This window comes from Ixodes scapularis, unplaced genomic scaffold (genome assembly GCF_016920785.2).
Source record: "Ixodes scapularis isolate PalLabHiFi unplaced genomic scaffold, ASM1692078v2 PGA_scaffold4__175_contigs__length_147842914, whole genome shotgun sequence".
In the NCBI taxonomy this organism is placed as follows: Eukaryota; Metazoa; Arthropoda; class Arachnida; order Ixodida; family Ixodidae; genus Ixodes; species Ixodes scapularis.
In genome coordinates, this window is record NW_024609879.1 from 110,544,265 (window position 1) to 110,556,845 (window position 12,581).

The 12,581-nt window shown below is 46.1% G+C and overlaps 2 protein-coding genes across 5 annotated transcripts in view; one reads left to right on the forward strand and one right to left on the reverse strand.

Moving 5' to 3' along the window:
• Positions 1-5,008, reverse strand: part of LOC120838746 (tight junction-associated protein 1) — a 25,211-nt gene extending 20,203 nt beyond the window's left edge. Inside the window, exons 1-2 of one of the 3 annotated variants that reach the window (XM_040208791.2) lie at positions 4,914-5,008; positions 3,064-3,151 (exon numbers count right to left, since the gene is read on the reverse strand). In XM_040208791.2, coding sequence (XP_040064725.1) covers positions 3,064-3,090 — 27 coding nt within the window. In that variant the 5' untranslated portion in view covers positions 3,091-3,151; positions 4,914-5,008. Of the gene's footprint in view, positions 1-3,063; positions 3,179-3,965; positions 4,208-4,913 lie in introns of those variants that run through there. The other 2 variants (XM_040208789.2, XM_040208790.2) reach the window with 2 other exon arrangements.
• LOC120838745 (protein FAM50 homolog) lies at positions 4,438-11,844 on the forward strand. 2 transcript variants are annotated; one of them, XM_040208787.2, is made up of 7 exons: positions 4,438-4,659; positions 6,216-6,488; positions 7,046-7,171; positions 8,102-8,305; positions 8,744-8,872; positions 9,638-9,766; positions 10,436-11,844. In XM_040208787.2, exons 2-7 carry the CDS (start codon positions 6,270-6,272, stop codon positions 10,652-10,654), a joined length of 1,026 nt encoding a protein of 341 aa, XP_040064721.1. In that variant the 5' UTR covers positions 4,438-4,659; positions 6,216-6,269; the 3' UTR covers positions 10,655-11,844. The 2 variants fall into 2 exon arrangements, with proteins under 2 accessions (XP_040064721.1, XP_040064722.1); XM_040208788.1 differs by having other exon boundaries at positions 4,455-4,512.
• The last annotated feature ends 737 nt before the right edge of the window (positions 11,845-12,581 follow it).

The window sequence follows — 12,581 nt, forward strand, 5'->3', positions numbered from 1 at the left end:
CTCGAAAAGCCGCGAAGTGGCTTTCCGAGCGCCAGCAATCGGGATTATTTTTTCACAGCTTCAAGGTAGGAAGTTCTTTTGCAATGGATAGCAATCTGTGCTCCGCAGTAGATTGTAGAAGCAGTGCCGGGAAAAGGTTTTTTTACCCTTGTTTTCGAGGGAGAAAAAAAAAAAGTGTTTTACGGCAGCAATGCAGACCAGCCACGTCAAGGTGTTTTTGCGCGAGCTATGTGCCGAGAGAACTAGTGTCACGTGAAAGATTCTCACTTATGCTCGGAATACTTTATAGCCGTGTGCTGCGATTTGAGTATCCTTCTGCAGCTGGAACAGCTTCAAGAGAGGAAAGCGCAAACTCAAGCCGGCTGTGACCACTACGACATCTGTTCAAAGAGGAGCACTAATAATATAGAGAAAAATAGCACACAACCTAGCATTAAATATAGTCTACATTTTACACAATCACATTTGTTATTCACAATTGCTTCAGTGATTTTTTTTTTATTTTTATAAACACTATACTTGTTCTAATCAAATCTAGCTCGGGCGAGAATATTGGCATGCAATATTCTCGCAAAAGAAGTGATGAAAACGTCTTTAATGTATTCTTTTGAGGAGAAATTTTATATAGGACTGAAAAAGTTTCTTAAAACCATAAAAATATGAATATCATTGAAGGGAGGCATGCAAATTTACAGATGATGCAAACTGTGCTAGCCAAAACTTAATTTAATAACCGGTAATGACAATATGCCCAACGCGAAACTTAGTAGGTCTCGTATAAAACGAATGGTTACATAGAACTTCAGTTTGCAATAAAGAAAAAAAAAATTGCATAGCTTAGTGGAAAGGTGGCTGCTTCATACGTAGCGGACCCAGGTTCGATTCACAGAGCGTGCTTACTTTTTTTTTTTTCTCCGACATTTTTTTTCTGTCAAGCATTTGCATTTCCTTTTTACAATTAACACTGAAAAAAAAGAGAAAAAAACAATAATGTTGACGAAATTTTGCTGAACTGAATGGTATACGACTCCCTTTCCGGCTGCTTGGGTTAGCTTGGGTTGCCGGCTGGATGCCGCAAGCGGCGTGTACGGTGGTGCCAAGTGGGTTAATAGTTTTGTAATGAGCAGCTGCATACAGTCGTCGAGAAGCGGCGTGAACGCAGGCGAGGGATATTTACCCAGAGAGTAAAATTTAGTGCAACTAGGTGACGTTTTGAAATAACAGCAGTTATTTCATTAAATATTTTCTCCCAATCTCAACCTTTAGTACAATCCCCTCCTATCCCTACCCCTACCTCTACCCCCCCCCCCCCCCCCCCTTACCTCGCTGGGACGTCCCGTTTTCTACCTTGAAGAATATGGTCACCCTAGCACTCGTGGATGAATGTTTGAACGTGTTGCATTCTACACCGAAAGTAAAAAAAAAAAAAGAAAATAGAGAATACGGGTTCACATTTGTGTTTGAGTAACTTTTGTTAACTTATTCTGCATTAAAAGTTTTATGATGCATTTCTGTACCTTACACACTATTTTATCTTCAAGCAAATATCCTTTACTTGAAGATGAACAGTGTATTTCTGTATTTTATATGCATTCCACTGCACCTTGATGTTTGGCTTGGTGGTTGCGGAATTCTTTGAATTGTCATTTAAACACAATCTTCATGACCAGTAACCTTCCCTCTGGTCTACATGAACGTGGTTCATTCCATTCTATACATTTCATTGTTTAAGAGAATCACGGTATACATGCATTAGGTCACAGCGCAGCACGCACATGTTCGCCACTTTGAGAGGCGAGCAAAGTATGCGCCACACGCACGAACGCTAAAAATGGCACAGACCAGAAGCACTTTTCGGAAATGGTCTATAGATCTTTTGCTAAATTACTTAGGTACCAAGGAGAATATGCATGCCACAAGAGTAGTTACACGTGCTGGCACCTGCACCAGCAAGTTTTCTACAAAAAATCTAAAACAAATGGCACATTCTTTCAGGTAATACGAGTGTGTGGGGCACTTGTACCCACATTCCGAGCATTTTTCGTGGGGCTTTGGTAATTTGTCAAAAAATGTATTGCGTGACTCTTCTACCTTTCTTCGCCAGCCAGCTTCTGATAAAAAGAGAATGGATTTACTAGCGATTTCAAGAAACCAGCAAGCCGTGGCTTGAGCTAACCGAGTTGCAAAAACAGTTTTATCAAAATCCCAATTGCTTCTTTTTTGTTTTTTGTTTTTACTTTCTCATAGTTTAGCACATGGGCCAAGGTCATACTATGTGCAACTAGAGATTATCATCAACTTTAGATAGCACGAATGCCCGTTTTGTCGCTGCTTGATGCAAGACAGGCGGGCGCAAGCGTACGCGATTGCCGGCCGCGTACCTCGCTGCCCGCTGGTGACGTCACGTTTGGATGTCGAGGAAAACTGGGGAAAACCTGGAGAGGACATGTACTGGTTTTGGAAACGAACGAAGTATAATCTTTTTAAGTAACTAGAGTGAATCTGGAGGAACGAGACAGCGTTTCGGAATCAGGAAGCCATCTGAATTCAGATGATGCCTTTGCATTAGGTAGCTCGAAAAATAGGCAGAGTTGGGATGCTGAACCGAAATTTTGATTTCAAGAAACAAAGCAGAAGCTCTGGGCGGGGCACAACAAAAACGAAAACATCATTCATAAAGCCATATCTCAAACGGATGATCGTATTTTTGTGAAAGAAGAGCACGCTTGAACGAGGCCAAAAAAGCCCGTGACGTCAAGATTCTCGTTTTCTCCTCTTCTCGCTTTGACTCCGCAAGGATGCGAAAAGCGAAGGAAGCAAGGTTATTTCCCCTCCTCCTCAACAATTCCGCAAGAAACGCAACGTCACGATTCTCACTCAATCACATCCTTATTTTACAGAAATACGGCCTCCATTCGAATATTGCTTTACGAGTGGTGTTTCGGGGTTTGCGGTGTCCCGTTAAACACCCCTGCTACCTTATTTTGTGCAATCCAAATTTCGGTTCAGGATTGAATCGGCGAGCAACTAGCGAATGCACTACGAGTACATATATTTGCTCACCTGGCAAACACACTTCATGGTGCTCATCCTTTGTTACGTGGTTGCCATGAAGTTGCCTTGCTCGTTGTAACTGCAACTCCTGGTTGCCCTGCGTATTTATTTTTCCTTTTAGCCACTGAAAATATTTTAAACACACAGTTCGGAAACCAAAGAAAAGGGGAAGGGGGAGGGGATAGCTCTCTATTTACAAATATGAACATCATAATCTGTTGCTGGTTAAGAAAAGCTCAGCTCGAGATGATTGATCGTTTCCTCCTCTCCCCTCGCCTCCTCTCCAGCTTTCCCTCTGCTTAAGTGGAAAAGGATGCAGGACTTCATGAAAGTTGTCCCGTTTTTCCTAACCGGCAACAGGATGCAGCATTTTTTTCTTCGTACTGCGGCTATATTTAACGCATTTGAAAAAGACCACGTAGTAAAAAAAAAAAAAGAGATAAAAAGAAAACTCCTGCTGTTTAAATTTTTCCATTTCTATTTTCTCATATGGGCGTATTTTCATAAGCGTGCCTGGGTCCTTTTCTTTTCGCCGGCAAAATGAAAACGGAATCGTGCAGCGAATGCTCCGCCGTGCATCAGATAGTCACGTAACATTCACACAGACTACACGATTTGCGAGCAGCAACCTACTGTCAAAGTATGTATGTCGTATGTATGTCAAAAGAATCGCAGAAAACGGTCCAACGAACCACACGCGCATTCCATTACGGACGACACCAGACAAGGCACGAATTCCACAAAGCACGCAACGTAGTACACGTAGGCTACGTACTCGATAACGTGCTGGCAGAAGTTACGTGTTTAAAAACTGTCTCTTTTAATTCCGATCAAACAGGATGCTGCAAGGTTCTACCAGCCACACTCGGGATGGGCAATAAATTTGTGCGGGAAAACCACGGCCGAAATACCTGATTTCTGTGTTCCGTGCTCTCGCTTGTCACTTGAGAGCGTAACTTTTGATCCTTTGACGACGTGAACCGTGGCGACCGACACAAGGAAGAGGCCGCAGTGACGCGAACGATGATGAATACGCAGAGAGCTCACGATTTCAGCCGTTTCGGCTGCTGCGGCCACTTCGATATACACACCCTCGACTTTTCGGCACTAAAAAGAAAGATCTAGCTAGTGTTTAGTTTATAAAAACACCGCCACTAAAACTTTGGCGTTAGCTGTACTCTTTTTGATATTCGTTGGGTGAAAGGCGTGAAAGTAGACAACTCACGTAGGCAATCGAAGCTGGTACGAATAATGAAAAATAACTGACCATTTCTAACTATAAAAAGTTATTAAACACTTAATTAAAACTTTTCTTTTAAAGATACTTGTATTTGGTGCGTAGCTGGCGCTCAGATGATGAAGCGGTAGGCCGGGTTTGCAGCCGCGCAGCGCAGCCGAAGCTGGCCGAAGCGTGCCGAAGTTGCACAGTGGCCGGAGGAGCTATCTGAATTCTCTACTGCAAGTTTTTCAGCTTTCTTCATTCGTGTTCTGTGGATTCACTTGTATTTGTGTTAGTTGTCACCTGCATTTGGGGTACTCCAAGTTCCCTTTGACACCGAACGACGGGACTGTGCCAGGGATCACGACGAACGCGCGACTTGCCTGGTAACTTCTCTCGTACCTTAGAAATTTCTGGGTTGTTCCGTGTCGATTTTTAAGATGGTGATTGTTTTCTTTACAACCTCCAGTCAGGTGCTTAGAATAGCGAGATAATTCATCAACATCGCTGCCTAGAAAGTAGTAACCAAAACTGTTAGGTCATCAACCAGTTGTTCAACTCATTTTTGTCTGAAAATTTGGCACCTGCGCATAGTAAGCTCAAACTTTTGTCGAAGGCGTATTTCAATGGTGCGCCTTACCTTGTGAATTACCAAGAAGTTGTTCCGTTCCTGTGAAAAATGGGAACATCATTCTTGGAAATTTCAACGACGGACGCAGACGACCGAGCGACCGGGCCACCGGGCTGCAAGTCGCCCGATGTTTTTGATGATGAGGCTTGTGGATATACGACCAGCAAGTCGACTAAAACGCGTCAGTTCGCGCATGAGCGGGGGTATAAAAAGCTGAAAGGGAGTAATCCCGTGTGGTAGACGCTTTTTTTCGGTGGCTTTAGCAAACATCACGGCTTTGGGTTCGATCTTCACCCGTTGTGGCGCGTCTGGTAGTTGCTATAGTTAACAGGAACAATGTCATTTAACCATTTCAAGTCCCCTTTCTCAAAAGCCAAATCCTCGTTAGTAAAAAAAAACAAAAACGGTGGATTTTTGCAATTTGTAGGAAAGGCATGGCAGCTAGCAGACGACACTGGACACGGCACCCTGACCAACTGGCTCCTCCAACTGAAGGATACAGTGGGTACAGTCCCCTGTACCCTCCCATCAGAGCTTGGCACCATGATGTCACTGTACCTCTATACAGAGAGCAGACAAATTTGCTCGTTGTAGACCTTTTGAATCAAGTGGTCACATATTTGTCCTGTCCAAGCCTTTAGTCTCAAACATGGCATACTATGCGGAGCGCAAGTTCTGCTTTTTTCATGAGGTCGTGATGACTTCAGGACGCCGAGCTGCGATTGGCTCCGATTGAAATATAGTGGCTAGACCTCAGAGCAGGCTGCCTTGAGGTCTATACCGAATATCATTTTAATCAGAACTCGGCGTCTTTCCGAAGTCACCGCTACTCCTGCGTGAGAAGCAGACGACTTGCTTTCCACATTGGCCCCCTCTCTCGGTTGGCATAGCAAGTACTCTGTCAAATGCACACGACGTGATGTTCGTGGACAATCCCGAAGACTCCAGCAGGACCATGCATGCTATCGGGAGCACCAGAGGTGTTTACGTATATGTTCACAAAACTATTGCTGCATCAGCGTTTTTTGTTAGCTTAGTCCCAAGTGGCAAACATACACATTACTGCATGCACATTGCTCAGATTCAAGTTGTAGCCACTCAAAAAACAGTCTGCACAGTGCATGCTCACGCACTTCTACTACGGTGCCGAAGCACATCTCTGACTGGTGTGTTTACGGCACCTTCAAAAGTGGTCCCTCGATTTTCGCTTGATGACGTCGTTAGACAGGATAAGACGCTAAACACACCAGTCAGAGGCGCATCTCCAGGCACCGTAATGGGAGCGCCACATCATTCGGCTCTCCTTTTCAGGCGTGACCGACATCCGTCGTGTGACATCTTGAGAAGAACAGACTAAGGCCCAAGATGGCGATGTACAAAGGGGCGGCCAGCGAGGCCGGCAGGGCCATGCACCTCAAGAAGAAGCGCGAGAAGGCGCTTGAGGAGTTGGAGCTGCGAAAGAAGCGCATCGAGGATGAGCTCAAGCTGTCCACCATGGAGAACAAGTTTGCCACCCACTATGACGCCGTCGAGCAGCAACTCAAGTCTAGCACCATTGGCCTCGTCACCTTGACGGAGATGAAGGTGGGTGGCCGCTCCGAGGATACTTTAATCCTTTCCCGCAGATAGAAAAACAACTGCCCGTGTCTTTGGTATATCCCATAGACGCCCTAAATGCATAGTATTTGTAGATCCGACGTCTGGTGATGCCATGTCATATAACATTGAAGTGTGCCGTGACTCTAGGGTCATGTGACACCACGAGATCACAGTGTCATGTGTGCATCACGGTGTCACGCGACAATTGTAGTGCTGATGGAATCGCATGAAAACTGTAACTGTATCATAATCTTCACATGACATCACCAGCATGACATCACAATCGCAGCTACATTCAACAGACACGAGCCGACTCTATAAATGCATCCCATTTAAAAGAAAATGATCCAAGTTTGGTTTTCTATTCTGTGGAATACTGGTCGAGCACCTCATCTTTGCAACCCTCCTTAATTTTGTGAATTGAAAACATGGACGGAAGGTCACAACGGGATCTGAAAACGTGCCCTTGGGGTTCAAACCGTTCGAGGAGCACGGTCCTGAGCTGTGACCGGTCGTCGTCCGTTTCCAATGTCGTCTTTCAGGCGAAACAGGAAGACGTGGTGAAGGAGCGGGAGCGGCAACTGGCACAGCGGCAACAAGAAAGGGAACTTCAGCGGCAGCGCGAGATTCAGAAGAAGCGGGAGCAGCAGGAGAGGCAGAGGAGACAGGTCGGTTTTTTCGCACCAAGAGCCTCTACACTTTTTTTGTGTCATACCAAATACTGCTACCAATGGAGAGATCGGGGGTGAGGAACGGGGCCGAGATTGGGGAGCCCAGGAACAATTGGGTACTAGTAATAATTTTAAAAAATTGTGTCGCACGCATGTTTAGACAGCAAGAAGTTAGGCAGCTCCAGTGGGCGTCCGGTGTCTCCAGTGTAGATAAGAAGTTTAGCCGGCGCAGTACCATTGCTAGCCAGCTTCTGGGGTCTTTAACATGTATCATGCGGTAGCGAAGCACGAGCGCACGCCAAAACGATGCTCATCCAGATAAAAACATACAGGGGTGGGAATAATAGGATCCCTGGTTTCTCCTGCCTTAGCTTTCACTCATCACACTCCAAGCTACGATGTGTTAACACACGCGGCCACCCAGCTCTTCGAGGAGTCATCGGGGAGTTCGGAAAAATAGCACTCGGGTGGGGATAGCCTGCAAAAACGCGTGTTTGTAATACCTGCTTGTTTTTGTGTGGTGCGAAACACGCCAGTGTGTATAATGCCTGCCAACTTTTAAACTGACTGGAATGATAGTAGAGCCAAGTGTCAGAGCGTGCAATGCAGCTCTTCTGTTTGCACGTTAACGAGTTCTTAGAAACATAGCAGAGCAGAGAAAAATTTATTTGGCATAAATGGCCTATACCTCCTCACCAGCACTGGCGGTCTGCACAATTCTTTCCCGTTCAGTCTTTACCCGGTTGTCTCGGGCCATGCCAATAGTGTCTCAAATCGCACGGTTGCATGCCGTTCCTAGCCACCCGAGTGTAAAGGTGAACGAAGCATCTTCTCCTCATTGGAAATGTGGCACGGCATTACGGTTGGCGCCGCCCTCCCGTTGCTGTCTCTCTTGGTCTGCCACGTCGCACTTGCTCGCACCGCCAGATCGCCGCGCTCTCCTTCAAACTGGAGGACGAGAGCGAGGAGGAAGAAGAAGCAGCAGACGACCAGGACGAGGAAGCAGATGAGGAGGACGGCGAGCCGCCGGCCAAGCGCAAACTCGGCAAGAACCCGGATGTGGACACGAGTTTTCTGCCGGACCGGGACCGGGAAGAAGATGAGAAGGGACTGAGGGAGGAACTGCGCATGGTATGTGCTGTCGGAGTTGCTCGATATATGTTGCGAGCGCATTGCATTCCATTTCCCCTTGCCTTCCAACACACTAAAGTCTTGATCACTACCAACTAAAAAGCTTCGTAATATTGGTTCTAGAGGCTCGATTCTGTCGGCCAGGAGGGGCCGTAGCGTCCCCTAGGCACGACCACAAAAAAGGCACTGTGGCCTCCGCTAGCGTTTGCAAGACACAACCATTCGATGCGTGGGCGAGCATGACGATGCGCAGCCGAAACGCTAATAAATACGTCCGGATTCCCTCGCCCGGCACGCCGCTCAGAACTTGAGAATTACAGGCCTGTGGCAACGGTGCCAATGATGGCTTTTACCGCACCGCCGCGTCCTTCCGCGACATTTCGTTGCGATGAGCAACGGGTTTAAAGCGGGTGTACGGGTGTGCTCGTCTTTTTCCAGGAGTGGGTGCAAAAGCAGGAACGCCTCAAGAACGAAGACATAGAGATCACATTCAGTTACTGGGACGGGTCGGGTCACCGGAGAGTGGTCCGCATGAAGAAGGGAAACAGCGTCTACCAGTTCTTGCAGGTGAGGCAGTCTACAGCAGTGTTCGCAACTACATTTGACATGCCAGCGAGGACGTCACGGCCTCACTGCGTGCAACTACAAGCCGTCCTCTTGTCTAGTCTATCCAAGGTGTCCACGTCTCCCCTTGTCCAGCTTCTCGTTTTGCACAAGCTGCGTTTGCCAGGCACTTGGGTTTAGACAGTCGCTCATTGTCGGCGGTCGCCAATAATTTAAGAAACGTGGGGCACGGCGAGTCCCAGGCATATCTTATTATCGTACTGCAGCCTGTGAGACTGCAGCATCAGCCAATTAGAACCTTGCAGAACGAAGCAAGAAGCGTAAACATACGCCAAGTCGTGTGTTTATTAAGTTATTGGTGGCTACAATTGCAACGAAATGTAAGTGCAAGTTGAATGGGTTGTTCAAAACTAGCAGACATACGCTCTCTCGGTTAGGACACGAAACCGGTGTCCATTTCAGGCCGTGAATTTGCTAAATTGTATCGTGCGCTTTTACAAGCCTGAACCCATATCATGCTTGCTTTCAGTACATTTCCCAAGCAGAAGAGTTGCGATGCTTACCGTGGGATCAATGTGAACTAGAACGGAGCATGGATTTTGTATTAAAAGAGTCATCCTAGCTTTGTGTCTATGGTGACTTTAGGAATGCACCCAACTTTGGTGAAAACACAAATGATTCAATTCGCCTTTCGCCGTACGGTGGCTTGTGATCCTGTGCTCGCAGCTTCATTTCGTTCTTCCAACGCGGTTCGATTCTCCCCATCAGAAATGCATGGAGCTGCTGCGCAAGGAGTTCTACGAACTGCGAGCGGTGACGGCAGACCAGCTGATGTACGTCAAAGAGGATCTCATCATTCCTCACCACTACACCTTCTACGACTTCATCGTCACCAAGGTGAAAAAACAGCTTACCCAACACCGAGAAATACCAGATGTAAAACTTACAAAAACTTGTGAAAGACAAGAAAAAAAAAATTGCTTCCCAAAGTTATGTTAAAAAGCAAAGCGTTAATGCTGGTACTCCCTTAAAAATTTTCCTCGTGGCTTATGGTAAAAGATTTGTTCAGTAAAAGCAGACATGACAATGATACGAATGCAGCAAAGCAAAATTGCAGTACTACGCTTTTAACACATATATAGACATTGGAGCTGCTGAAATAGTGAAGATACTGGCACTACAGTAAGAGTTTTCCCCGGAAAACCTGATTTTACTATAGCAAGGTTATACTGTCATTAAAAGTGAGGATGCTACAGTTTAAAGCGTGTAATTATTATGTCAAACAAAAGGGCTTAACAGAATGTCAGCAGAATAGCACAAACGTTTTAAGCACAACATCGGGCACACTTCCTGTTTCCTCGGCACGAGCCCGCACCGTAATCGGCGACAGGTTAAAAACTTGGTAAACTTGATAACACTTTGTCGCACGTGCAGCCAAAGCATCTACCGGGTTCTTAACCCATCACCAACTATAAAAAACTAGAGACACCAACGAAGTGGGCAAAGCTGGCACGCGCATACAGAAATCGTTGCTCGCCTAATCGCTTGCCGTTTTCTCTCCCTCAGGCTCGCGGGAAAAGCGGACCGCTGTTTGCCTATGACGCCCGCGAGGACGTGCGTCTCACGAACGACGCGTCGGTGGAGAAAGAGGAGTCGCACGCGGGCAAGGTGCTGCTGCGGTCATGGTACGAGCGCAACAAGCACATCTTCCCAGCATCTCGTTGGGAGCCCTACGATCCGGCGCGATCCTACGATCGCTACACAGTCTCGGATCGTCACAAGTAGGCGCCGTGGAAGCGGCATCGATGAAGCGCCGTCCGATTCAAAATGAATGGATTCAAAACGAACGGGTGGAAACGTGGCATTTGCGTCCAAACAAACCGTCATCCGAGTCGTTATATGGAGAAGGAAAACGTTCGGCACGCAAGGTTGGATGTTGGTCCTTGCTGCGAAATTAACCAGTCACACACAACGTGTGAATCCCCGGGTTGCGCTAACATTGGTAGCGGTTCAAACCGTATAGTGCTGCATCATTTGTAGCTTTCCTGTTGCCGTAAACATGCCATCCATGTCCCCGAACGTACCAGCATATGAGTCATTATACGAAGAAGGAAAACATTCAGCGTGCAAGGGCGGAAGGTAGTGGCGGCTGCACAATGGACCAATCATGCACAATGTACAATCTTCAAGTTTCCGTGAAGAGCGGCAGTGGTTTGAATTGGACGGTGTTGCATCATTTCCAACTTTCATGGTGCTATGAGAGCCGAGACAGCTCGGTTCGATTTTGCGGTGCTAATACATTCTGCCTACTGTATCTGTAAATTCTGTTTGGCCAGTCTTGTACCCCCCTTGTCCAGTGTTCCATCTTTGCTTAGCAGACATTGCCTTGCTCTGTGCAACAGCCAAGGTCACTGTTTGAACATTATGACGAGACGAGGCTACCTAAAACTAGAACGACTCGTAGGCATATATGTAGAAGAATGTGACTTGATCCAAGATGGTTATTTTTCTCCTTTTTTGAGGCATATACATTATATTCTTTACAATATTGACCGATTGAAGGCCATTATCTTTCGAGAAAATTTAAAAACAATAACAGCACAACCGGAAACTATCACGACGATCGAATGTTTAAATACATCACGACCAACAGGCGGCAACCACGTTTCCACCCATTAGTGAAGATAAGAGTGAGATGGAGCGTCATCATCATCATCATCCAAGTATGCATAGTCGCACCGTTATTTGATGTCAGATTTGCAAGACGGTGACCGACTGTTAGCACCCTCTTTTTTACCAGAAATAGGTGAACATGTATATATGCCTGACTCACTTTGCCAAAACCAGCATTGCATCAGTTTTCATGGTTTGGCCAGTGCATTTTGTAATCTAATGTTGGAATAGTCACTGCAAACAGCAATGCCAGTTCTGCAAAGGAAAATAAAAATGCCACGGGAATGTTTACCCCTTTGGAACTCTGTTGCCGAGAAGCATGTTTCTTCAAATTGTTTAACGAGAATGGCAGCAGCATTCCGACATAGTAGGGTTTGTAGTGATATTATAAATTTAATGTTCTGCTCTAAAACGTTTCATAATACGACTAAATCCAAAAAATGCGATGTGCGCAAGGTGGTGTTGTGCAAATATTCAGAGTCGTTTATAATAATAAGGTTTCAGATATTCGCGTCAGGATGAACTGCGATATTCATACTTTTCAAAGTGTTGATTGTTGCGAGTTAGCCCCGTTGAGTGCACTTCATACCAAGCGCCTGTGCACTGCAGGGAAGCAAGACCCGCAGAGCTCGGGGGCACCGCGGCTATGGCTTCCCCGCAATGCACAAATACTCAACGAGAAGCGCACTTCACAGGGCTGTCCCGCCACGATTATGTGAGAGTATGACCACCCGCATTCATCATTCATGCTTGCTTTGTTGTTGTCTTTTTTTGTGAAATTTGAAATTGGAGAGAATATTTGCATACAGCGAGCAGATTTATAAGACCCTTCAACTAGGATAGCTGCAGCAATTTTGTTGTTTACATGCCGAAGTTCATGAATATAGCTACCGTAATATTCCGAGATGTCCCGCCCCCGAAAAGTAACCCGCCCATAGTTTTGGAATTATGTTCCATTTTTTTCAAAAACATTGAAAGATAGCCCACCTCTAGTAATTGCAGGGCCCCGGCCAATGGTGACCTCGATAGAAATGGTGTT